Source organism: Choloepus didactylus, chromosome 1 (assembly GCF_015220235.1).
Source record: "Choloepus didactylus isolate mChoDid1 chromosome 1, mChoDid1.pri, whole genome shotgun sequence".
NCBI lineage: Eukaryota > Metazoa > Chordata > Mammalia > Pilosa > Megalonychidae > Choloepus > Choloepus didactylus.
In genome coordinates this window covers 242,569,498-242,596,503 of record NC_051307.1, presented here as the reverse complement: position 1 = coordinate 242,596,503, position 27,006 = coordinate 242,569,498, and the positions used below count along the sequence as shown (strand labels likewise).

The following is a 27,006-nucleotide window of genomic DNA, read 5'->3' as shown; positions in this document are numbered from 1 at the left end:
AGTTCAACTCAGAGCTGAGGTTCAGGTTCTGGAAGGGACCCCGGACAGGAGGCACCCAGTTCCGGTCTAGCCTACCTGATACGAGCACCGGCATGTGCTCTGCTAGGCTGCCGGGGAGGACACCCGCCAGCTCGGCAAGAAGGCTGAAGCAGCCCTGGCGGGCCCTGACGCTCCGGTCTTTCAGCTGCCGCTGCAGGGCCTTGACCACAAGAGGCACCTGTGGGCAGGTAGGAGAAGTAGGTGACCGCCCAGGAAACCTTTCCGCCCTGCCCACTGTGGGGGGCTTGCCCAGGCACAGCCCCTCGAGGACTGTGGGAGTGGAGAGCATGCATCAGGCACCCTGTGCCAGGCCCTTATCACCACACCTGGACCCTATAAGGCAGGTACTATTTCTGTGTCCACTTTACAGATGGACAAACAGCCCCTCAGGACTTCCAGCTCTCAACCAGTGCACCATGTGCAGGTAGAAGCCGAGGCTGGGCTGGTTCCACTCCTGGAGCCCCTTCCTCTTTTCTTGTGACTTTCTCTCCCCAGGCAATCTTATCCATTCCTAGAAGTTTGGATCCCTGTGATGCTGATTCCCAATTGATGCCCTAACACATCAAACTTGGGTGTCATCTGTTCACCTGGTTTTTTAACGTGAGGACCTCAAACATCAAGATCCAGAAGAGAACAGTACTCCAGAATCCCTCCTTTTTTCCAGTCTCTGCCACCTATGACTAATGCTTTAGCCATAAACCAGGAGGTCCCATAACACCTTCTCTCTTCTCACTCTCCAGAACCCACCCATCAGCAAGACCTGCCAGTCCTGCCCAGATAATACTTCTTGAATCCGACCGCTCTTCTCCATCTCCCCTGGTGCTGCCTGAGCTCCCCGGCACCCACACAATGGTCTCTTCTCAGCCTCCCAGCTTCTACTTTTGCCCGGCTGCACTTCTTTTCCCCCACAGCAGCCAGAGTGTAAATCAGATCCTGAAATCCCCTTCCAGTGGCTTCTGCTTGTCTTAGATTAAAACTGAAACTCCTTCCCAAGGCCTGGAAAAGCCCTACTTGTTTGTGTCTTTCTGCACTTAGACTGGGTAGTCTGGGAGGGCAGGGGCTTGATGTGTCTTGTTCACCTGCTGGGACCCCTAATATGTGGGGCCGGGCACATGGTAGGTGCTAGATGCATCTACTTTGGTGGATGGAGAGATGGGTGGATGGATGGGTGGCAGGATGGCCAGGTGGAGGAGTGGTGGATGGATGGAAGGGAAGGCGAGCAGGTGGGCACAGGGCGTGGGGGGTGGGGTGTGAGGCTGCGTCCCACCTGTCCGCGCAGCATGTGGAGGCTGCTGCCAGCCTGGGTGGGCTCCTCCACTGCTGCCAGCCACCCCTTCAGGGGCTGCGTTTGCCGCAGCAGCACGATGTAAGCCCCGAAGACATCAGCCTTGACGTTCTCCTCGCGTTCCTGGAAGCGGCGGATGAGTGCGGGCGCCAAGGTGCGGTGGAAATCCAGCAGCAGGTCGGGCCGCGAGCCGATCAGGGCCGCCATGCACTTGGCCGCGGCCCGGCGCACCTTCCAGCTCATGTCATCATCATCGTCGCTGTACTCCTCGCTCTCTGGGGCAGCGAAAAGACCCGGATGGACCCTTTGCGCACTCCAATATGACTGGTGTCCTTAAAAGGAAACGTTGGACACGGAAACACAGACACACCCAGGGACAATGCCACATGACGACAAAAGCACCTACAAGCCAAGGAATGTCAAGGACGGTCGGCAACACCAGAAGCTGAGAAATGCATGGGACACAGCCTCCCCTAGAAACTTCAGAGAGAGCACGGCCCTACCAACTCCTCGATTTTGGACTTCTAGCCTCCAGAACTGGGAAAGACTAACTTTCTGTTGTTTTAACCCACCCAGTTGTGGATATTTGTTTCGGCAGCCCTAGGAAACAAAGACAGTGTCATCATGAGGAACATGAAATAAGAGAGCGCTTTCAACACCAGTGGGTGCCCAATAAATGATGGCTGTGATGACTATCCTTACTGTGTTACCATCATCTGTCCTGTCAAAGGGGGTGGGCACCTTGGGGGCTCTGGATTTCTGAGGGAGAGGCTGGGGCCCAAGGAAGAGGTAGAGTCAGGATGGGGGCACTGAATGAGGCTCCTGTCTGGCTGGGAGGTCAAGGAGAGCTGGGAAGGTCATGGGAAGGCTGAGACCACCACTGCCCCCCACCCCCAGCTCCAGTGACGGTTGGGTTGGCCACCCACCTTGCTCACTGAGCTCGCTATCCTCTGTCTCCATCTGCTCCTCCTCCCCGTCACTGTCGTAGTTATAGTTAGGGTCATGCTTCATGTACTGGAGGCAGAGGCTGGTTATGTTGGGCACGTGAAGGCTCATTTCCTTCGGGCACCTGTGGGGCAGGATGGGGTGGCTTTGCTGGACCCAGGCAGGACAGGCTGGGGGTAGGGTCCAGGGGGGAAATCCTGGGGTCTTACTACTTTGATCCCATCCCCATCAACTTCCCAATGAACCCCTAGTTCCCCATTTTCCAGCACCCCACTGCACCCACTTCCTCAGGAAGGCCTCGAAGGCCTGGAGGCAGGACTCCCGGAGCTCATCATCATCCACATTGCAGAATTCCTCCACTATGGGCACGAGGCGGTCCAGGTGGTTGCCTGCAGGGCCAGGAGGGATGTGAGACCAGGTGGCCAGGCCAGAACCTGTCCCTGCACCTGCAGCCCTGACTGCTGTAAATCTCAACTCTGTATATCATTGATGGGCTATGAGACCATGAGGATGTCACAACCCTCCTCTGAAACTCCCCCTACTCATCTTCAGACGAGGGGATGATAACGCCTCTTGGGCAGAGATTTTGTGAAGATTAATGACATGGTGCAGGTGAAGACCTTAATCTGGGTTCTGGCACATGGTAGCTACTTAAGTAGCGGCCATCGTTGAAACTATTACTTACATCTTTGTTTTATTTCCTGCATATGTTTGTAAGACCCTGGGTGGGGGCAGGAAGAGGGGCCCCTTGCCTGGTCCCTGTGCTGTAGAGGGCCCCACCCTGACACTCCTCCAGCCGTGCCCCTCCCCACAGTGCAAGAAGTAGCAGGCCAGGGGACACGCTGACCTGAAGCCCCCAACAGCCCCCTCCAGATGCCACTCTGGTTCCTGGGGCCCCAGTTTCCTGCCTAACTGGCCCTGAGCCCTTGTCCGGGTTCTGTGCAGGACTCTTTCCTGGGTCCATGTTCCTGAGGGTGGCTAAGGGGTGGCTGCTGTCTAAGGGGGATGTGGAAAGAGCATCATGGTTCAGGCTGGGGTGTCTACTGTGTGCTTGCAAGGCCCCTCGCCGTTGAGAGCGAGCTGGGGGCAGTGGGAGCCGGTGAACCCAACAATACCCACGCTGCCGGGTTCCAGCCCAGAACTCCAAGGAGGCTGAGAATAAGTTCAAACCTGATGGTGTGACTCCATTTATATAAAACTTTAGAAAATGACGTGAAACCTACAGTGACAGAAAGCAGATCAGTGGTTGCCTGGGGCAAGACAGGGGGAGGGGTCAAACGCAAAGGGGAACAAGAGAACTTTTGGGGGTGATGGAAACATTCTACATCTTGATTATGATGGTAGTTCCATGACCCAACACAAAGTTCAAAATACATCCAGCTGCACACTTTAAATAGTGCAGTTTATTGTGTTTAAATGCTACCCCAATAAAGTTGCTGGAAAAGACTCAAACTTGATTTACCGGTTGGTTATTCAACATATGTGTGGAAGCAAGAGAATAGAATGTATTTTATGTAACAGCTTGATGGCATGATTTATAACTATAATTTCCCACGAGCCTACGGGTGGGTAGACAGGAAGGTAGAAACCAGAAGTGACAGATCCCATCTTCTTCCCCAGTCCTGCACCCAGCAGGCGCTCAGGACAGTTTGCACAGAGCTCAAGCCCTGCCCCCGTGCTTTGAAGCCTCAGTCCCACCCTTACTAGGAGGTGGCCGCCCACCCAGGCCCCGCCCCTCCTGTCAGCACCAGCCTCGGCCCCGCCCCTTGCCCTGGGCCCCGCCCCCTCACCGAGCCGATGACCGGCCTGGCGGCCGACGCTGCCCAGGCACTGGATCAGGGTGCGGATGGCGGCGGGGCTGGCAGGCGCGCGCGGGCCGGGCAGCCGGTCCAGCAGGTGGTCGGCGAGCTCCACGAAGAGATCGGTGCTGCAGGCGGCCGCCAGGTGCCCGAGCGCCCCTACGGCCCGCTTGCGCACGGCCAGGCGCGGGCTGCTCAGCTGCGGCAAGAGGCAGTGCAGGAGGCTGGCGTGGAAGGCGCCCAGCGGGGCTCCCAGTCTGGGGAGAGCCGGACAGGGTCCGCGTCGGGCCGCCGACCTGGGCCCCTCAGCTCCCCCTTGTCATCCTCCCAACCTCTCCTAGCCTCCCACCCAGAATTGAGACAATCAAGTGATCCTTGGAAAAATAATCATCATTACATGAGTGACTTTCCCAAGGCCACCCAGCCACGAAATGCAAGGTCAGGACTTGAACCCAGGTGGATGATGGTGACGGTGGGATGGGAGAAGGGGTCTCCTGTGGAGCTGTTACTGATTTTCCTAGGAGTCTGAGCTTTGCCAGTGTCCCCCCTCCCCAGCCCATCCAAATCAACCTCCAACCTGGTCACTCCTGTGCTAAACCCCTGCCAGGCAATCTGGCACCCTTGGGGTAAATTGAGCTCTGGGTTCAAGTCAAGAGGCCGGATGATTTCTACACAGACAGGATGTAGCCCTCTGCCCATTGCAGCAAGCATCTACCCCACCTTCCAAACCAGGCCAGTGCATTTTCTGTCCCATACATGTCCTGACACCTTTTCTCATCTCACTCCACACCATCTCATTGATTTCACCCTCCCATATCTCCATGTCCAGTGAAGACTTCTCTCCTGGGTTTCATTTACATTCATTCAACAATGATTTCCCAAGTACCTGAGTGACACGCCTGTGCCCTAAGCTAGGGTGAGCAAGACACACTCAGGCCTTGGGCTCTCATGGAGTTTACAGTGGAGTGGAGTTTCCAGGCTCCTCAAATTCAAGATGCCCCAAACCAAATCTATTGCCTTGCCCTTCACACACCTGCTCCTGCAAGGTTTTCCATCATCCTGCAAGGTGCTCCATCACAGCCACCGGCGCCTCTGTCCATCCCATTTACTAAAGCCAGACCCTTTGAGCCTCTGTGTCTCTCATCTACTCCAAGCCCTGTGGAATCTATCTCGTAAATACATCCTGCATTTATCTACCTACAAACCCACCCAAACCCAGCTAAGTCCTACCCATTCTTGCAGGTTCAGATCTAGCAGGACCCTCCCGAGGAAGGCTCCCTGCCCCTCAGCTGGGTTAGGGCTCTGCGTTTATCTTTACTGTTGTCCTTACTATACAGTTTTATAGTTTTCTCCTTTTCGCCTGTGAGCTACTCCCTAGAAGACAGATACAATTCCATATTTTCAACACTAGTCTAGCACCTGATAGATTTCTGGCCATTGAGTAGGTGCTCAAGTCTTAGGAGGCTGAGTGAGTGAATGAATGAATGAATGAATGAATGGTTAAAAATGAGCAGTATCATTTCAAACAGAAGTCCAGACATATCAGCCCAAGAAGAAAAAGGATGGGAGAGAGGCAGAACAGACATAGGCTTCAGTTACAGAAAGATGCAAGTTCAAATCCCAGGTTCTGCTACTTACTGAGAGCACGGCCTTGGGCAAGCCGCAACACCTCTCAGAGCCTGTAGGATTGTGACAGTCAGGTTCTCCATCGCAGGACTGCTGGGATGGTTAAGGAGCCCCAAGCACAGGGACCGATGTGCATCGATTTGAGTCCCTCCCCGCCCTCCATCCTCACTGCCCGAGGTGGCCTTCCATACCTGCTCAGCATGTCAGAGAGGATGTCCAGGGCTTCCAGCTGCACAGCCACATCTTCCTGCTGGGCGATGGCACTGGTGAGTTGGCCCGTGATCTTCCGGCACACACTGGAGGCCAGGCCGGAGCCTGCACAGGGCACGAGGAAGGCACCAGGCACGGTAAGACCCAGGGTTGCAGGAAGAGGCAGCCTCCACCTCTGGCCTGCTTCTGCTCTGTCTGTTTTCTGAGCCTACATCCCTGAGAATCCCCCTGATCTAGGGAAGCCAGAGTTCGAGCAGTCCAAGGTCTGACCCAGATTCAGACAAAACTTAGGGAGAAAGAGGAGCTGAAGAACTGATGGCAGCCCTACTTGGCTGACTCAATCCATACTTCTTCCTTGCCCACTTCCCCTAGGGAGGTGGGAAAAGCTAAACACTTGCTTTCCCAGCCTCCTCTGCTGCTAGGAGTGGCCATGTCAGCCAGTTATGGCCAATGACATAGAAGCAGATGTCTTCTGGGGGCTTCTGGGAAAATGTGTGATTTCTTATAAAAAGGGGACACAAGGCAGAGGCCTCAACCCTGTCGTAATTGAGCTGCTAAATGAACTGCTGTAAAAATTGAGCAGCTAATCCCTCCAGACTTATCATGTGCGGAAAATAACCCTTTACTTCTTTAAGCTACCATTAGATAGGGTTTTCAGTTACTTGCAGCTACAGGCATTCCTAACTGAACTTCAGTAAATAGCTCTTGATCTGAATGTCATCTCTGCCACTTACTTAGGTAAATCCCTTCACCTCTCTGAGCCTCAGTTTCCCCATCTGTATACTGGAACAAATAACAACAGTACCTAATTCCCTGGGACCTGGGTCCCAAAGGGTGTGGTACCTGTGGCTGCAGGTGGGAGCTCCGAGAGGATGGTCTTGAGGCCGATGCCAGCAATGTCTCGGAGCTGCTCCTTGTCCGACCGCATGTTAGCACAGAGTGTATCCACGATGGCCTCTACCTGGTACTCCTTCACTTTGCCCACAAGAGGACCTAGGCTGAGCAGGGAGGGAGGGAAAGAGGGAGGGGGTTCAGGCTGGAGTCAGGCTGCTCCCTCATTCCCATGGGGCCATGTGTATGAGGAAAAGGACCTGGATCAACAGGGAGCTCTGTTTGCCAGAAAGAAAGGCAACCTCTGGCTATGCCAACTTTGTTCCTGGCACCTCCCCAAACCTACATCTACTCCTGGGTTTTGAATCTCAGCATATGACTAAATCATCCAACCCAGAAACTGCAACTGCAAAATAAGGAAGTGCTAAGAGCAGCAGTTCTCAAACTTGGACACGCATCAGAATCATCTGGAAGGCTCGCTCACACAGATTGCTGGGCCCCCTGCCCAGAGTTTTGGATTCAGGAGGTCTGGGTGGGGCCCAAGAATTGGCATTTCTAGCAATTTCTAGTTCCCAGGTGCTCCTGCTGATATTGGTCCAGAGACCACACTTTGGGGACCTCTGACCTAGTGTCTTGCTTTGCAAACTGTGGTCCTGGGTCAGCAGCATCAGTATCATCTGGAAGCTTGTTAGAAATGCTGATTCTCAGATCCCACCCCAGATCTATGGAGCCAGAAGCTGCACTTCAACAAGGCTGTCAGGTGATTCAAATGACATACAGTTTGAAAGTGCTGCTTTATACTCACTGGTTCTCTACCTGAGCTGTGCATTACCATCACCCCGACCTTCATGCTCACCCTCCCCCAAGTCCCCAGTCTTCTGAACCTGAATCCCTGAAAGCTGAGTGGGCAATACATAGTTTTAATGAGGGCCTCGATGAGTCTGATGCATATCAAAGTTAGCAAACTTTGGCTCTCTTCTTTCTCCAACACGAACTCCATCGAGAGAAACACCAAGTCCTCCCATTCCACTCCCCTATCACAGGTTCCCAATAGGGGTGACACTACCCCCAAGGGCAGTTTGGAAATTTATGGGGACCTTTTTGATCATCGTAACTATTGAGTTGGCACATCCAGCTTTTACTGAGGAGAGGGAGTGCCCAAGGAGGGTAAAAAGACAATATCTCGCAAACCAAAGCATTGTCCTTTGGCCCACAAGGCTTTCTAACATTCCAATGGACATTCATGTATGTTAATAAATAAATACATACATAAATAAAAAGCCTTTCTATAATTATCTGATTTGGAAACCTAATTTAATTTTACGTATATAAACATAAAAAGCTTTGCACTGCTTTAATATACACTAAAATTTCCAAGAATGCAATTATCAGGTAAAACAAGGGAAAACGGCCCTTTGTTTTCTGGGGAACTTTGCCAGGAGTTGTTGACAATTTCCAAAAAAAATCGTCACCATGAGTGAAGCCACCTGCTGTTATCTGAGTCTCTAACACAACACACCTGCATCCATTTCTATTTACTGCTGTGCATTCGTGAGGATTCTACACCCAGGCACAGGCTCCTTAGGGCTTCTTGAAATGCCCAAGCATTGATGTACTGAAATACATACTATTTTATTATCAATTACTTCTCTCCTCTCTCTCCTTTATGCGAGTTCAGAGCTATGTACGTACCTTTTTGAAAAGACGTGTAAAGGTAGAATATATTATTTATGAATTTCATTTCATGACAGGAAAGAGAAACTGACAAATCATTTGTTATAAAAGGGAGTCCCTCCCAGGGATGAAGCTGGATCAGACATTGTGGCATTGAGAACATCTTCTTGATCAAAAGGGGGATTCAAAATGAAAAAAAAACTAAGTTTCAGTGGCTGAGAGATTCCAAATGGAGTCGAGAGGTCACTCTGGTGGGCATTATTACGCACTAGATAGACAACCCTTTTTGGGTTTGAATGCACTGGAATAGCTAGAAGTAAATACCTGAAACAATCAAACTGCAACCCAGTAGCCTTGACTCTTGAAGACGATTGTATAACAATGTAGCTTACAAGGGATGACAGTGTGATTGCGAAAACCCTGTGGATCGCACTCCCTTTATCCAGTGTATGGCTGGAAAAGTAGAAAAATGGGGACAAAAAACTAAACGAAAAATAGGGTGGGAAGGGGTAGGTGATTTGGGTGTTCTTTTTTACTTTTATTTTTTATTCTGATTTTTACTTTTTCTGGTACAAGGAAAATGTTCAAAAAATAGATTGGGGTGATGAATGCACAACTATATGATGGTATTGTGAACAACTGATTGTACACTTTGGATGATTGTATGGTATGTGAATATATCGCAATAAAACTGATTTTTTTTTTTTTTTAAAGGAAGTCTTGGCTCTGCTGGCAGAAAACCACAGTTCCATCCTATCTCCCCTCCGCAGCCAGAGAGATCTTCCAGACCACGAACCTGACTATGTCACCTTCATGTGACTCTTACTGAATTCCCTCTGCTTTGAGGATCAAGACGAAATTCATTAACTTGGCCCAGAAGAATGCTTGTGTCCAGCTCACAGAGCACAGTTTGAGAGGCAGTGCTCAAATTGACCCCTGACCCCTGCCATTCCTCAGCCTCCCACCCAGGCCACTGCCCATCCACACACAGACCCCACACTCTCCCTGTCCTGCTCTTTCTGCTCCTGAGGCAGCTGGCAAAGGTCTCAGAACCCTAGCCCCGTGATGCCTACAGCACACGCTGTAGGGGTCCCACCCAGGCCCCCTCAGCCCTTACTACTATGTCTTGGCATGAGGGCTTTCTCTGGCTGCAGGTGCCAGGGAATTAATAACCTCCACTCCTAGTCAAGAGATCACTCTGGTGGGCATTATTACCACTATATAGATATCCCTTTTTAGGATTTAATGTATTGGAATACCTAGAAGTAAATACCTGAAACTATCAAACTACAACCCAGTAGCCTTGACTCTTGAAAACAACTGTAGGTCGGGAGGCGGGGCAAGATGGCGGACTGGTGAGCTGTATGTTTTAGTTACTCCTCCAGGAAAGTAGGTAGAAAGCCAGGAACTGCGTGGACTGGACACCACAGAGCAATCTGACTTTGGGCATACTTCATACAACACTCATGAAAACGTGGAACTGCTGAGATCAGCGAAATCTGTAAGTTTTTGTGGCCAGGGGACCCGCACCGCTCCCTGCCAGGCTCAGTCCCGTGGGAGGAGGGGCTGTCAGCTCCGGGAAGGAGAAGGGAGAACTGCAGTGGCAGCCCATATTGGAAACTCATTCTAGTGATCCAAACTCCAACCACAGATAGACTGAGACCAGACACCAGAGAATCTGAGAGGAGCCAGCCCAGCAGAGAGGAGACAGGCATAGAAGAAAACAGCAAGAAAAACTCCAAAATAAAAGCGGAGGATTTTTGGAGTTCTGGTGAACATAGAAAGGGGAAGGGCAGAGCTCAGGCCCTGAGGCTCATATGCAAATCCCGAAGAAAAGCTGATCTCTCTGCCCTGTGGACCTTTCCTTAATGGCCCTAATTGCTTTGTCTCTTAGCATTTCAATAAACCATTAGATCTGTGAGGAGGGCCTTTTTTTTTTTTTTTTTAATCCTTTTTTCTTTTTCTAAAACAATTACTCTAAGAAGCCCAATATAGAAAGCTTCAAAGACTTGCAATTTGGGCGGGTCAAGACAAGAGCAGAACTAAGAGAGCTCTGAGACAAAAGGCAATAATCCAGTGGCTGAGAAAATTCACTAAACACCACAATTTCCCAAGAAAAGGGGGGTGTCTGCTCACAGCCATCATCCTGGTGGACAGGAAACACTCCTGCCCATCGCCAGCCCCATAACCCAGAGCTGCCCCAGACAACCCAGTGTGACAGAAGTGCTTCAAATAACAGGCACACACCACAAAACTGGGCGTGGACATTAGCCTTCCCTGCAACCTCAGCTGATTGTCCCAGAGTTGGGAAGGTGGAGCAGTGTGAATTAACAAAGCCCCATTCAGTCATCATTTCAGCAGACTAGGAGCCTCCCTACACAGCCCAGCAGCCCAGAACCACCCTGGGGGGACGGCACTCACCTGTGACATAGCACAGTCATCCCTCAACAGAGGACCCGGGGGTGCACAGCCTGGAAGAGGGGCCCACTTGCAAGTCGCAGGAGCCATACGCCAATACCAAGGACTTGTGGGTCAGTGGCAGAGACAAACTGTGGCAGGACTGAACTGAAGGATTAGACTATTGCAGCAGCTTTAAAACTCCAGGATCACCAGGGAGATTTGATTGTTAGAGCCACTCCCCCTCCCTGACCGCCCAGACACACGCCCCATATACAGGGCGGGCAACACCAACTACACACGCAAGCTAGGTACACCAATTGGACCCCACAAGACTCACTCCCCCACTCACCACAAAGGCAAAGCAGGGGAGAACTGGCTTGTGGAGAACAGGTGGCTCGTGGACGCCACCTGCTGGTTAGTTAGAGAAAGTGTACTCCACGAAGCTGTAGATCTGATAAATTACAGATAAGGACTTCAATTGGTCTACAAATCCTAAAAGAACCCTATCAAGTTCAGCAAATGCCAAGAGGCCAAAAACAACAGAAAATTGTAAAGCATATGAAAAAAACAGACGATATGGATAACCCAAGCCCAAGCACCCAAATCAAAAGATCAGAAGAGACACAGCACCTAGAGCAGCTACTCAAAGAACTAAAGATGAACAATGAGACCATAGTACGGGATACAAAGGATATCAAGAAGACCCTAGAAGAGCATAAAGAAGACATTGCAAGACTAAATAAAAAAATAGATGATCTTATGGAAATTAAAGAAACTGTTGACCAAATTAAAAAGATTCTGGATACTCATAGTACAAGACTAGAGGAAGTTGAACAACGAATCAGTGACCTGGAAGATGACACAATGGAAAATGAAAGCATAAAAGAAAGAATGGGGGAAAAAATTGAAAAAATCGAAACGGACCTCAGGGATCTGATAGATAATATAAAACGTCTGAATATAAGACTCATTGGTGTTCCAGAAGGGGAAGAAAAGGGTAAAGGTCTAGGAAGAGTATTCAAAGAAATTGTTGGGGAAAATTTCCCAAATCTTCTAAACAACATAAATACACAAATCATAAATGCTCAGTAAACTCCAAATAGAATAAATCCATATAAACACACTCCAAGACATATTCTGATCACACTGTCAAACACGGAAGAGAAGGAGCAAGTTCTGAAAGCAGCAAGAGAAAAGCAATTCACCACATACAAAGGAAACAGCATAAGACTAAGTAGTGACTACTCAGCAGCCACCATGGAGGCAAGAAGGCAGTGGCACGATATATTTAAAATTCTGAGTGAGAAAAATTTCCAGCCAAGAATACTTTATCCAGCAAAGCTCTCCTTCAAATTTGAGGGAGAGCTTAAATTTTTCACAGACAAACAAATGCTGAGAGAATTTGCTAACAAGAGACCTGCCCTACTGGAGATACTAAAGGGAGCCCTACAGACAGAGAAACAAAGAAAGGACAGAGAGACTTGGAGTAAGGTTCAGTACTAAAGAGATTCGGTATGGGTACAATAAAGGATATTAATAGAGAGAGGGAAAAAATATATATGACAAACATAAACCAAAGGATAAGATGGCTGATTCAAGAAATGCCTTCACGGTTATAACATTGAATGTAAATGGATTAAACTCCCCAATTAAAAGATATAGATTCGCAGAATGGATCAAAAAAAATGAACCATCAATATGTTGCATACAAGAGACTCATCTTAGACACAGGGACACAAAGAAATTGAAAGTGAAAGGATGTAAAAAAATATTTCATGCAAGCTACAGCCAAAAGAAAGCAGGTGTAGCAATGTTAATCTCAGATAAAATAGACTTTAAATGCAGGGATGTTTTGAGAGACAAAGAAGGCCACTACATACTAATAAAAGGGGCAATTCAACAAGAAGAAATAACGATCGTAAATGTCTATGCACCCAATCAAGGTGCCACAAAATACATGAGAGAAACACTGGCAAAACTAAAGGAAGCGATTGATGTTTCCACAATAATTGTGGGAGACTTCAACACATCACTCTCTCCTATAGATAGATCAACCAGACAGAAGACCAATAAGGAAATTGAAAACCTAAACAATCTGATAAATGAATTAGATTTAACTGACATATACGGAACACTACATCCCAAATCACCAGGATACACATACTTTTCTAGTGCTCACGGAACTTTCTCCAGAATAGATCATATGCTGGGACATAAAACAAGGCTCAATAAATTTAAAAAGATTGAAATTATTCAAAGCACATTCTCTGACCACAATGGAATACAATTAGAAGTCAATAACCATCAGAGACTTAGAAAATTCACAAATACCTGGAGGTTAAACAACACACTCCTAAACAATCAGTGGGTTAAAGAAGAAATAGCAAGAGAAATTGCTAAATATATAGAGACAAATGAAAATGAGAACACAACATACCAAAACCTATGGGATGCAGCAAAAGCAGTGCTAAGGGGGAAATTTATAGCACTAAACGCATATATTAAAAAGGAAGAAAGAGCCAAAATCAAAGAACTAATGGATCAACTGAAGAAGCTAGAAAATGAGCAGCAAACCAATCCTAAACTAAGTAGAAGAAAAGAAATAACAAGGATTAAAGCAGAAATAAATGACATAGAGAACAAAAAAACAATAGAGAGGATAAATATCACCAAAAGTTGGTTCTTTGAGAAGATCAACAAGATTGAGAAGCCCCTATGTAGACTGACAAAATCAAAAAGAGAGAAGACCCATATAAACAAAATAATGATGAAAAAGGTGACATAACTGCAGATCCTGAAGAAATTAAAAAAATTATAAGAGGATACTATGAACAACTAACTGTATGGTAAGAAACTGTCAATGTAGAGGAAATGGACAATTTCCTGGAAACATATGAACAACCTAGACTGACCAGAGAAGAAATAGAAGACCTCAACCAACCCATCACAAGCAAAGAGATCCAATCAGTCATCAAAAATCTTCCCACAAATAAATGCCCAGGGCCAGATGGCTTCACAGGGGAATTCTACCAAACTTTCCAGAAAGAACTGACACCAATCTTACTCAAACTCTTTCAAAACATTGAAGAAAATGGAACACTACCTAACTGACTTTATCAAGCTAACATCAATCTAATACCAAAACCAGGCAAAGATGCTACAAAAAAGGAAAACTACCGGCCAATCTCCCTAATGAATATAGATGCAAAAATCCTCAACAAAATACTTGCAAATCGAATCCAAAGACACATTAAAAAAATCATACACCATGACCAAGTGGGGTTCATTCCAGGCATGCAAGGATGGTTCAACATAAGAAAATCAATCAATGTATCACAACACATTAACAATTAGAAAGGGAAAAATCAAATCATCATCTCAATAGATGCTGAAAAAGCATTTGACAAAATCCAACATCCGTTTTTGATAAAAACACTTCAAAAGGTAGGAATTGAAGGAAACTTCCTCAACATGATAAAGAGCATATATGAAAAACCCACAGCCAGCATAGTACTCAATGGTGAGAGACTGAAAGCCTTCCCTCTAAGATCAGGAACAAGACAAGGATGCCCGCTGTCACCACTGTTATTCACATTGTGCTGGAAGTGCTAGCCAGGGCAATCCGGCAAGACAAAGAAATAAAAGGCATCCAAATTGGAAAAGAAGAAGTAAAACTGTCATTGTTTGCAGATGATATGATCTTATATCTGGAAAACCCTGAGAAATCGATGATACAGCTACTAGAGCTAATAAACAAATTTAGCAAAGTACCGGGATACAAGGTTAATGCACATAAGTCAGTAATGTTTCTATATGCTAGAAATGAACAAACTGAAGAGATAATCAAGAAAAATATACCATTTTCAATAGCAACTAAAAAAATCCAGTACCTAGGAATGAACTTAACCAAAGATGTAAAAGACCTATACAAAGAAAACTACATAACTCTACCAAAAGAAATAGAAGGGGACCTTAAAAGATGGAAAAATATTCCATGTTCATGGATAGGAAGGCTAAATGTCATTAAGATGTCAATTCTACCCAAACTCATCTACAGATTCAATGCAATCCCAATCAAAATTCCAACAACCTACTTTGCAGACTTGGAAAAGCTAGTTATCAAATTTATTTGGAAAGGGAAGATGCCTCGAATTGCTAAAGACACGCTAAAAAAGAAAAACGGAGTGGGAGGACTTACACTCCCTGACTTTGAAGCTTATTATAAAGCCACAGTTGCCAAAACAGCATGGTACTGGCACAAAGATAGACATATAGATCAATGGAATCGAATTGAGAATTCAGAGATAGACCCTCAGATCTATGGCCGACTCATCTTTGATAAGGCCCCCAAAGTCACTGAACTGAGTCATAATGGTCTTTTCAACAAATGGGGCTGGGAGAGTTGGATATCCATATCCAAAAGAATGAAAGAGGACCCCTACCTCACCCCCTACACAAAAATTAACTCAAAATGGACCAAAGATCTCAATATAAAAGAAAGTACCATAAAACTCCTAGAAGATAATGTAGGAAAACATCTTCAAGACCTTGTATTAGGCGGCCACTTCCTAGACTTTACACCCAAAGCACAAACAACAAAAGAGAAAATAGATAAATGGGAACTCCTCAAGCTTAGAAGTTTCTGCACCTCAAAGGAATTGCTCAAAAAGGTAAAGAGGCAGCCAACTCAATGGGAAAAAATTTTTGGAAACCATGCATCTGACAAAAGACTGATATCCTGCATATATAAAGAAATCCTACAACTCAGTGACAATAGTACAGACAGCCCAATTATAAAATGGGCAAAAGATATGAAAAGACAGTTCTCTGAAGAGGAAATACAAATGGACAAGAAACACATGAAAAAATGTTCAGCTTCACTAGCTATTAGAGAGATGCAAATTAAGACCACAATGAGATACCATCTAACACCTATTACAGTGGCTGCCATGAAACAAACAGGAAACTACAAATGATGGAGGGGATGTGGAGAAATTGGAACTCTTATTCATTGTTGGTGGGACTGTATCATGGTTCAGCCACTCTGGAAGTCAGTCTGGCAGTTCCTTAGAAAACTAGATACAGAGTTACCATTCGATCCAGCGATTGCACTTCTCAGTATATACCCGGAAGATCGGAAAGCAGTGACACGAACAGGTATCTGCATGCGAATGTTCATAGGAGCATTATTCACAATTGCCAAGAGATGGAAACAACCCAAATGTCCTTCAACAGTTGAGTGGATAAATAAAATGTGGTATATACACACGATGGAATACTACACGGCAGTAAGAAGGAACGATCTCGTGAAACATATGACAACATGGATGAACCCTGAAGACATAATGCTGAGCGAAATAAGCCAGGCACAGAAAGAGAAATATTATATGCTACCACTAATGTGAACTTTGAAAAATGTAAAACAAATGGCTTATAATGTAGAATGTAGGGGAACTAGCAATAGAGAGCAATTAAGGAAGGGGGAACAATAATCCAAGAAGAACAGATAAGCTATTTAACGTTCCGGGGAATGTCCAGGAATGACTATGGTCTGTTAATTTCTGATGGATATAGTAGGAACAAATTCACAGAAATGTTGCTATATTAGGTAACTTTCTTGGGGTAAAGTAGGAACAGGTTGGAAGTAAAGCAGTTATCTTAGGTTAGTTGTCTTTTTCTTACTCCCTTGTTATGGTCTCTTTGAAATGTTCTTTTATTGTATGTTTTTTTTTTGTTTAATTTTTTTTTCATACAGTTGATTTAAAAAGGAAAGGAAAGTTAAAAAAAAAAAAAAGGAAAAAAATATGTAGTGCCCCCTTGAGGAGCCTGTGGAGAATGCAGGGGTATTGGCCTACCCCACCTCTATGGTTGCTAACATGACCACAGACATAGGGGACTGGTGGTTTGATGGGCTGAGCCCTCTACCATAGGTTTTACCCTTGGGAAGACAGTTGCTGCAAAGGAGAGGCTAGGCCTCCCTATAATTGTGCCTAAGAGCCTCCTCCCGAATGCCTCTTTGTTGCTCAGATGTGGCCCTCTCTCTCTACCTCAGCCAACTTGAAAGGTGAAATCACTGCCCTCCCCGCTACGTGAGATCAGACACCCAGGGGAGTGAATCTCCCTGGCAACGTGGAATATGACTCCCGGGGAGGAATGTAGACCTGGCATCGTGGGACGGAGAACATCTTCTTGACCAAAAGGGGGATGTGAAAGGAAATGAAATAAGCTTCAGTGGCAGAGAGATTCCAAAACGAGCCGAGAGATCACTCTGGTGGGCACTCTTACGCACACTTTAGACAACCTTTTTTAGGTTCTAAAGAATTGGGGTAGCTGGTGGTGGATACCTGAAACTATTAAACTACAACCCAGAACCCATGAATCTCGAAGACAGTTGTATAAAAATGTAGCTTATGAGGGGTGACAGTGGGATTGGGAATGCCATAAGGACCACACTCCACTTTGTCTAGTTTATGGATGGATGTGTAGAAAAGTAGGGGAAGCAAACAAACAGACAAAGGTACCCAGTGTTCTTTTTTACTTCAATTGCTCTTTTTCACTTTATTATTCTTGTTATTTTTGTGTGTGTGGTAATGAAGGTGTCAGGGATTGATTTAGGTGATGAATGTACAACTATGTAATGGTACTGTGAACAATCGAATGTACGATTTGTTTTGTATGGCTGTGTGTATGTGAATATATCTCAATAAAATGAAGATTAAAAAAAGTAAATAAATAATTAAAAAAAAGAAAACAAGTATATAACAACATAGATTATAAGGGGTGACAATGTGATTGTGAAATCCTTGTGGATCACACTCACTTTATCCAGGTTATGGATGGATGAGTAGAAAAATGGGGACAAAAACAAAATGAAAAATAGGGTGGAATGGGGGGATGATTTGGGTGTTCTTTTATCTTTTATTCTTATTTCTATTCTTTTTGGTGTAAGGAAAATGTTCGAAAATAGATTGGGGTTATGAATGCACAACTATATGATGGTGCTGTGAATAGTTGATTGTACACCATGGATGACTGTATGCTATGTGAATATATCCCAATAAAACTGAATTTAAAAAATTGGGGTGATGAATGCACAACTGTATGATGGTACTGTGAACAGGTGATTGTACTCTGTGGATGACTGTTTGGTATACGAATATATCTCAATAAAACTGAATTAAAAAAAAAAATCTCCACCTCTAGTGACCAATGACCAACAGAGTGGATGAATTAATACTCCAGCTCCCTCACTTTTCGGGTGAGAAACTCTGAGGGACATGTTCTACGCTGATTCCCAGAGAACACCCAGCAAGATTAAGCTCCAGCTGCCCACAGTGGTAACTTGCAAGATAACGCACCCTATACTGGCTTTCTTGCCTTCCCTGCCTCAATTCCCAACTCCCCTACTGGTGTTTCCCAAGATTACTTCCCAAAGAAACTTATACTTGAATCCCTTCTCAGGGGCTGCTTCAGGCTTAAGGTGCTATCCAACTACACTGCTCGGCAAAATCTGTCAGAGGCTGTACCCCAAAAGGACAGGGACCTCTGGGATACCTCCACAGCCAAGCAGGTACCCTTCCCTGGACCTGCCGAGGCTGACACTCACCACTTAACAGCCAGGTTCTGCACCTCGCCGTTCTTGTCCTCCAGGAGTCTGAGCAGCATCTTCACCACCTTGCGCTCGCTGTCCTCGTCCAGCTGGATGGAGTCCTTCTGCAGCTCTGACATCAGGTCACTGGTAGCCATGAACCTGGGCAGGGAGGGCAGAGGAGGTCTGCCAAGCAGCTCCTAAACCCCAGTGGACTGGGGCAGTATTTCAGAGTTCCCCTAGAAGCAGACCTTAATACAAGGAGTCAAGGGCAAGTAGATTCTTCAGGCTGTATGCACGACCAGGGCCACCACAAGGAGAACCACATGTGCATGACAACTGCTGTGACCCGCCCCCGCTCCATGCTGACCAGAGAGCCACATCACGGCAAACCAGGAGGCAGCTAAATGCTTAGGGCTTCAGAGTTGGTGGACCCAAATTCAAATCCTGCCTCTGCCATTTACAAATGTGAACTTGGACAAGTCATTTCACCTCTGGAGCCTTAACTTACTCATTTGCAAAATGGGGATGAGAGTGTTTGGAAGAGGAAATGAGAAAATGTATATGAAGTGCTTAGCACAAGGTGAGCCCTCAATAAAAGGCATTGGCATTATTATTACAGCACATGATGTCATTCACACCTGAAGACAGCTGGGGAGGGACGCTAGAAGGTCTAACATACCTGATCAAGCCAAGTGTCAGCAAGAAACCTCAAGACCATAGAAATGGAAGGGGCTGGCTCTGCGCATCTCAGAAAACTGACTCACCCCCTGCCCTCAGACCAGTGGTTCTCAAACTCTAGCATGCCTCCGAATCACCTCCAGAACTTATGAAGATTGCTGGGCTCCTGTGCCTAGAATTTCTGAATCAACAGGTTTGCATTTCCAACAAGCTTCCCAGTAGCAGGTGATGCTGACGGTCGGGATCACACTTCCAGAGCCCCTGCCCTAGATCATGGCCATACTTGGGAGACTGATGTCAACTCCTGACCAATTCCCAGCCATGGCACACAGATCCAGCATAGGGGCATGGGAGTCAAGGGCTGCCTATCCACAGGTGGACGGATCCGTGTGGCCCGATGACAAAAGTCAGGACCCTTGTCCTGGGGATTTGGAGTTGCGGTGGAATCTGAGCTGGAAGGTCATGGAGAGTGGGGGCTGCAGGGGCATTAAGGGGGCATGATTCCTGCCCTAATGAAGACAGGGTAGAACAGAGGCCTTCAACTGGCAGCCCTCCACTGTATCCAGATTGCAAATGTTTTCCAAAATTTGAATTACTTTACCCACATTTGAAAATTAGGAGACCCGACATAAAATTCAGGAATACTGAAAACAGAATGTGTGAGCACAAGTGGCCCGACATTCCCTGGTGACAATAACTGGCTGGAGAAAGTCATGGCTGCACTTTTTAGTAAGGCAGGACACACACTCTCCAGTTTACCCCAACCCCACAAGGACCGCTTCATCAGGTCCCACTGCTGCAGGCAGTTGAGGTTAGAAACTCGAGGTAGCTGGCAGAGAAGAAAGCAAGGCTGAGCAGAGCGGAAAAAGCTGGGAGCCAAAGAGTGGGCACCTCCAGAGAAAGCCCCAGTTCTTCCTGACCCTGTGAGCCCATCCCAACCTCCTCTCCTTACAAAGCCTTGCTTTCCGGCTTGGCAGAGTGAACCCATGAGCCCTAATCCCCAAACCTCTGGGGGCAAACTCTGTCACAGTTTGGGTTCCAGCCCTCGTCTTTGCAAGCTCTGACACGCGGCTTGATGTCATGGCAGTGCACAGCAGCATGTTCTAAGGGCATGTGTCAATGGCGTGCCTGTTTATTTTTAACAGCTGGGATTAGCCTCAAGCTGCTGAGAGAAGGAAGGAGGCTGGGATGGGGGTGAGGATAGGGGTGGCAGGGCTGATAGTGTCCAACCACATCTGGGCCTGGTTGTTGCAGGAGAAGCAGCAAAGGTGAGGCAAAGGAGAGGGTTCAGATCTGAGCCAGGTGAAGGCCCAGAGTGGGCAAATGCAGCCCTAGGTCTGCCCAGCAAAGGGGGACATTCTGAGAAGCCAGGCAGGGTCTGTGAGCTGTGTCTCTGCTGCAGCCCAAGGGGGCCAGCTCAACCTCTTTCTGGGGAGACATGGGCCTCTTGCCTGGAATGTCCTTCCACACCTCTTTCTTCGCCACCTGTTGTTGAACTCCTATTCATCCATCAAGGGTCCAGCTCAAAATGTCCCGGCCTCAGGGATGACCCCTCTGACCCACCCTGCCCCACCCAATCCCCACAACAGGTTCCCCCCAATGCCCACAATTGGTACCCCTGCCAGACAGCATTCTTTCAGAGACCTCTGCGCCCCTCTATGACATCAATTCTCCAGACCCTGAAATCTCAATCAGCAGGTGTCAACCCCAGGAGGCTGTGAGCTCACTGAGAACAGGCCCCCATCAGGTCATCTCTGGGATTCCCAGCCCAGCAAAGAACAGGTCTGCAGAGGGCCTGGGAGTAGGGAGAGGACAGGAGAGGAGGGAGGCAGAGAGCCAGCCCTTAATAAGGCTCTGATACAAACAGCTGCCTGGAAACCCAAACTCAGAAACCAACCCCTCTGAAATGTGCCTCAGCATTTGTGACAGCCCCACAGACACCCAGCTCGGAGGCAAAGAAAGCCATATTGTGTGTGCAGGGTGGGGGTAGGGAGGGGGCAGGAATGTATTCAAGTTGGTAGATGGGAACTTGAGCACTGAAGTTTGGCTGTAAGTAAATATATTGGTCTTGCCACTTATCAGCTGGGTGACTTTGGTGGGCAAGTGACTCCTTCTCTTTGGGCCTCAGTTTTTCCATCTGTAAAATGGGCATTTTCTTTGCACCTACCACAAAGATTCTTGGGAGGTTTTAATAGGAAAACCAGCTCTTTGCATGCAGGCAGATGAGAATACTAGGCTCAGAGAGGTTGCAGGAACTGCCCCAGGTCACACAGCAAGTGGGAAGGAGAATGAACCCAGCAGTCAGGTCTCCAGACTCCTCAACCAATGCTACCATTTTTTCAAGAAATAGTTTGGGAATTCCTGCCTGCCTGTTGGAGTCTGAGTGGGAAGGGAGCAGCCTCCTGCCCAGAGAGTGGGGGCCCAAGAGGAGTACAGATTCAAAGCTTCCTCCACCATGCCTGGGACCCCGCCTTGCGGGCACTACCGCCTCCAGCAGCCTGAGGAGCCAGTCTCCGATTCATTCCAGGGAAACCCTAGAGGTGACTCAGCTGAAAGACTCAGCCACATGGGTGCCTGGACAGCTGGTCAGCAGAACCCTGCTCTCCTGGTATTTGGACTTTAAAAATAGATGCCACCCGATCAGACACCCAGGGAAGTGAATCTCCCTGACAACGTGGAATATGACTCCCGGGGAGGAATGTAGACCCGGCATCGTGGGATGGAGAACATCTTCTTGACCAAAAGGGGGATGTGAAAGGAAATGAAATAAGCTTCAGTGGCAGAGAGATTCCAAAACGAGCCGAGAGATCACTCTGGTGGGCACTCTTACGCACACTTTAGACAACCTTTTTTAGGTTCTAAAGAATTGGGGTAGCTGGTGGTGGATACCTGAAACTATTAAACTACAACCCAGAACCCATGAATCTCGAAGACAGTTGTATAAAAATGTAGCTTATGAGGGGTGACAGTGGGACTGGGAATGCCATAAGGACCAAACTCCACTTTGTCTAGTTTATGGGTCGATGTGTAGAAAAGTAGGGGAAGCAAACAAACAGACAAAGGTACCTAGTGTTCTTTTTTACTTCAATTGCTCTTTTTCACTCTAATTATTATTCTTGTTATTTTTGTGTGTGTGCTAATGAAGGTGTCAGGGATTGATTTAGGTGATGAATGTACAACTATATAATGGTACTGTAAACAATCGAAAGTACAATTTGTTTTGTATGACTGCGTGGTATGTGAATATATCTCAATAAAATGATGATTAAAAAATAAAAAAAAAAAAAAAAAAAAATAGATGCCACCCTCATATGCTTGGGCTGCTTTTAAATGTTCTCAGAGGCCATTGGCAGAGACAGGCTGCAAGGGCTTCTTCTCAGAGTCTAGTCGGGAGGGCCTGGCTGACAGGTTTTCTCCCTCTCCTGAAGACAGCCCCTGAGGCCAAGGGATGGGGGTGCAAATCCCTTCTTGGCCACTGACTGGCTGTGTGACCTTGGGCAAGTCACTTGACCCCTCTGATCCTTGGACACCAGAAAGAACAATCCCCACCACTTAGGCCAATAGTGGTGGGGGTGGGGGGGTAGAAGGAGATTACACATGGCTGCTATGGCATGTACTCAGTCAGTCCACTGCTGTGCATTTGGAAACATTCACTGTGCACCTACTGTATTGCCAGCAGAGGGTCTCGGGACACTAGAAGAAAGTGCAAAGTCCCAGTCATCCAGGAGGAACGGGGGTTTCCCAGGGCACATACAGGCCAACAGTTAGGCTAAAAAATGATATGGCAGAAACAAGGAGGGGCTGGGGGGTGCCTAACCCAGTCTGGGTATCAAGAAGTCATCCCAAAGAGGTGACAACTGAATGGAGCTAGCCAAGTGAAAGGTAGGGGACAAAGAACCCCCAAACAAAGTCCTAAAGGGGGAAGAAGGGCAGCAGGTTTCTGATTTGCACAGTCATAACAGTGTCCATTTCTTGAGCGCTTTCTGTGTGTCAGCTACTACTCTAAACACATGTTCAAGGCTCCTAACCGATTTCATCTTCACCTCAACCCATAATGTCGGTACTGTTACTAGCCTGTTTTAGAGAAACAGAAGCTGAGGCTCAGAGTGGTTAAGCAGTTTGCCCAAGGTCACACAGCCTGCAAGTGGTAGAGCCAGGACCTGAACCCAGGAGTGTGGCTTCAGAGGCTCTTCTAAAGTGGGGGTGGGGATGGAGGGGGCAGTTCTCATGGGGAATGAGGAATGGGCTGCAGGAGGAAGGCCCAAAATCCACGTTTGGGAGGCTGGAATCAGAGGCCCCGCTAAGATCTTGGCCTCTGAGTTACGTTGACCTGGATTTGGATCCCAAGCCCTCCACTTCCTAGCTTTATGACTATGTCTAGGTTCTTCACCCCACTGAGTCTCAGTTTCCCCATCTGTAAAACAGGGATAAAGTGATAGAATGCTCACTAAGCAGGCGTGGCTCTGCTGGTCTTTAAGGTCTCCTTTCCGTCAGAGGGTCTAGAACTGGCCGCATGACCAGGGGCCAGTCCTTCTCCTTCCTGAGCCTCTGTTTCCCCCTGAGGATGAGGGGGTTGGACCAGACATAAGCCGCCATTCTTTCCAGGTCTGTTGCTGTGGCTCAGTGAGGCCGAGGGGTGGGGGAGGAGTCTTTGAGGGAATGAAAAGGTTGGGGGTGAGGAAGAAGGGGACACCTGCTGGGGAAGGATCAGACCCCCCTCACCCCGAAACCCAGAAGCCCCCCACTCCCCATCTCCCTGAGCCTGCAAAGTCAGACTCGGCCGAGCCCCCTCACTTTGGGCTGTGTCTGCGCAAACCAGGGAGGGGCGAGAGGCGGGAAAGGCTGGCCTTGATGAAGTGGAGGGAGGAGACTGCGGGTGATTTTGAGGGCAGGGCGGAGGGTATCGAAGGGATCCCGTGAAAGGGTCGGCCCAGGACTTCTGGTCCCGGAGAGGGGCCGGGTTCCGATGGGGGTTAGAAGAGGTAGGCGCTGGGATCCCCAAGGAGAGGCCGAGGGCTTCACGTGGGCTGAAGTGGAGGGCCCGGGGGCATCAGGTGGGGGGAGATAAGGGTTCGACATAAGTGAAGAAAGAAGAGGCGGAGGAAAGGGGGATAGGGGCGGCGCTGGAGGATTGATAGGGGAAATGAGAGGCAGGGGCAGAAGCAGGCACGGTGGGCGAAGTAAGAGGGGCTGCAGTTCTGGGAGACCAGCAGGGACTGCAACAAGAGGAGAAGGCGGGGCTGAGCGTCTTTGGGGGCGCTGGGGCGGTGGGAGGGTGGCTGGAGTTTAATGGGGGAGAAGAGGCAGGGGCTGCAGCCGTGGGGGATGGGCCGGCGCCCCGGCAGGGGGGAAGCCGGCCCGGGGTTTCCAAGGAGGGGCGGAGAGGTGGGGACCGGGCAGCGGGTCGCACCTGAAGTCCTTGTCGCTGGACGTCATCTTCTCCAGGAGGCTGGAGATGTGGAAGGCGGCGGTGCTCATGGTGGCTGCGCGCCGCGGGACCGGACAGCGGGAGGGAATATGGCGGCGCGGGCGCCCCCTCCCCCGCCTCGCGGAGCGGGCAGCGCTCGCCAGACAGAAATAGCAGCCCCCGCCCCGCCTCAGCGGCGCCGCTCTAGTGCCTGGGTCGCCCGGGGAGGCGGGAGACAGCCCCGGAAGGCCTCGGCCCAGCCCCCAGGCCCTGCCCGCAGTCGGCTCCGTCACCGCCTTGCACACCCCCAGAGACGGGGAGCTCACTACCTCACACCGGAGAACTCCTTCTCCCTGTGATTCCTGTGGGTTGCGGCTCTGCCGCTGTGCCCCTCGACCCTCCCCTTATACCACCGCCTGGGGACAGCCTTGACACAGCCATGGGAAAAGGTAAGAAATAATCTTTTTTCTCCCTTTCGGTTAAGACATTTTTTGATACCATGATTGCAGGCATGGAGAGTGGTATCAGGCAGTGCCAGAATCCAGTCCCATCTCTGCCACTTCCTCACTTAGCAAAATTAATTTACCTCCCTGAGCTTCAGTTTTCTCATCTGTAAAAATTTGAGAAACCAGAGGTGCTACTGTAGGTCAGGCCAACCAGAGCCACCCCCTCTTCCTTCCCCCGAGACCCCATGCTAGCCTGCCCCAGAGCCAGGCAGGACCTGGAGAGTGCACCCATTCACACCAGGCCCCCTTACTGCCATCCCAACCCTCAGGTCCACAGGGTCTCTCTACTCATTTTTAGTGAAGCAGCAGAGGCCCAGAGAGGCAAAAAGACTTGTCCAGGGTCACACAACCGATGAATCTGACCTTGGGCCACAGTTTTTCCTTGAAGCTGCCAACAGTCTCTCCAGTTAGGTGGGTCACGGGGGGGTTCAGAAGGAGAACAAGGAGAGCTGTGTGCCCCCCTCCACAACCAAGAGGCTTCTGGCTTGTAGCAACAAGCCCTGGGTTCAAATCCCTGCTAGGCCACTTCCTGGCTGGGTGGCCTTGGGATGGTGCAATACTCTCTCTGAGCTATTTTTTCCTCACTCATAAGAAGGGGGTAATAGAAATCTTTATCTTATTTATTACTTTAACACATTTGATAGATACCTGTTATTATGAATACCTGAGTTCTAGACCAGTGCTGTCCCATAAAACTTTCTGTGATGTTAGAAATATTCTACATTCTCTCCTTTCATTACTATATTCCTGCCCATAACAGTATAAGAACATAACGAGCATACATGGAGAGAAAGAAGAAAAAGAAAGAATTCTTTCCTTCCTTTCTCCTACCCTCCCTCCCTTTTTCCCTTCTTTCTTTCCTACCTTCTTTTAACAAAAACCTCTTCTACTCTAGGCCTGGGGTACTGGGGACCCAGGAATTAATTAGACCCGGCTCCACCCTCACAGAACCCCAATCTAGTGGGAAAGGCAGATACAGCTAAGAGAGGAAATGATAAGGCTGTGAGGCCCTCCCATTCTCATGGAGCATCCCCCAGCCCATAGCACACTTTTTTTTTAAAAAATTGAGATTGTTCACATACCATACAATTATCCAAAGATCCAAAGCATACAATCAATTGCCCATGGTACCATAGCACACTTTTAAGTGAATTTTTAAAAAGATGCCCCTTCCCCTTGGAGAGTAGGCTGGGCTAGGGTATACAGCTTGTAGAGCAGAAGGCAGGTTGAATTCCAGCCCCTTAACCATTTCCTTACAGTCAATTCTTGGCAATGGAATTGTTTGGTCAAAGGGAAGGATTGTTCTTGAGACTTTTGATCCACATTGTCTCACTGTTTTCTAGAAAGATGGGAAAAATTTACACTCCCACTGGCAGAATACTAACATATCCATTCCCACTCACCTATGTTAAATATCGTTGTGCCAGTTTGAATGTATTATGTCCCCCAAAATGCCATGTTCTTTAATGCAGTCTTGTGGGGGCAGATGTATTAGTGTTGATTAGGTTGGACTTTTTGGATTAGGTTGTTTCCATGGAGATGTGACCCACCTAACTGTGGGTAATAGCTTTGATTAGATCTTTTCCTTGGAGAACCATTCAGATGGTTCTTGATTAGTTTACCAGAACCTTATAAAAGCTCAGACAGAAGGAGCTCAGTGCTGCTGCAGCTTAGAGAGACATTTTGAAGACTTCTGTTGAAAGCTGACGCTGACATTTTGGGGAATGCCATTTTGAAACACAACCTGGCATCAGCAGATGCCAGCCACGTGCCTTCCCAGCTAACAGAAGTTTTCTGGATGCCATTGGCCTTTCTCCACTGAAGGTACCCTTTGTTGATGCTTTACCTTGGACACTTTATGGCCTCAAGACTGTCACTTTGTAACCAAATAAACCTCCTTTATAAAAGCCAATCCATTACTGGTATTTTGCATAACAGCAGCATTAGCAAATTGGAACAATATGAATTTCTTTCTTTGCCAATTCCATAAGTGCAAAATACCATCTTTTCATTCC

At 47.9% G+C, this 27,006-nt stretch overlaps 2 protein-coding genes across 4 annotated transcripts in view; one reads left to right on the top strand and one right to left on the bottom strand.

Annotated features, from left to right (window-relative positions):
• The window catches only part of CAND2 (cullin associated and neddylation dissociated 2 (putative)), a 30,688-nt gene extending 5,994 nt beyond the window's left edge, over positions 1-24,694 (bottom strand). The window contains exons 1-10 of one of the 2 annotated variants that reach the window (XM_037802354.1): positions 24,489-24,694; positions 18,416-18,559; positions 6,748-6,902; positions 5,886-6,009; positions 5,707-5,787; positions 4,060-4,325; positions 2,553-2,658; positions 2,251-2,393; positions 1,307-1,599; positions 76-217 (exon numbers count right to left, since the gene is read on the bottom strand). In XM_037802354.1, the coding sequence (XP_037658282.1) occupies positions 76-217; positions 1,307-1,599; positions 2,251-2,393; positions 2,553-2,658; positions 4,060-4,325; positions 5,707-5,787; positions 5,886-6,009; positions 6,748-6,902; positions 18,416-18,559; positions 24,489-24,556 (1,522 nt within the window). In that variant the 5' untranslated portion in view covers positions 24,557-24,694. The remainder of the gene's footprint in view (positions 1-75; positions 218-1,306; positions 1,600-2,250; positions 2,394-2,552; positions 2,659-4,059; positions 4,326-5,706; positions 5,788-5,885; positions 6,010-6,747; positions 6,903-18,415; positions 18,560-24,488) is intronic. The other variant, XM_037802359.1, reaches the window with a different exon arrangement.
• The window catches only part of TMEM40 (transmembrane protein 40), a 61,850-nt gene continuing 58,831 nt past the window's right edge, over positions 23,988-27,006 (top strand). Inside the window, exons 1-2 of one of the 2 annotated variants that reach the window (XM_037802386.1) lie at positions 23,988-24,060; positions 24,524-24,934. In XM_037802386.1, coding sequence (XP_037658314.1) covers positions 24,925-24,934 — 10 coding nt within the window. In that variant the 5' untranslated portion in view covers positions 23,988-24,060; positions 24,524-24,924. The remainder of the gene's footprint in view (positions 24,061-24,523; positions 24,935-27,006) is intronic. The other variant, XM_037802369.1, reaches the window with a different exon arrangement.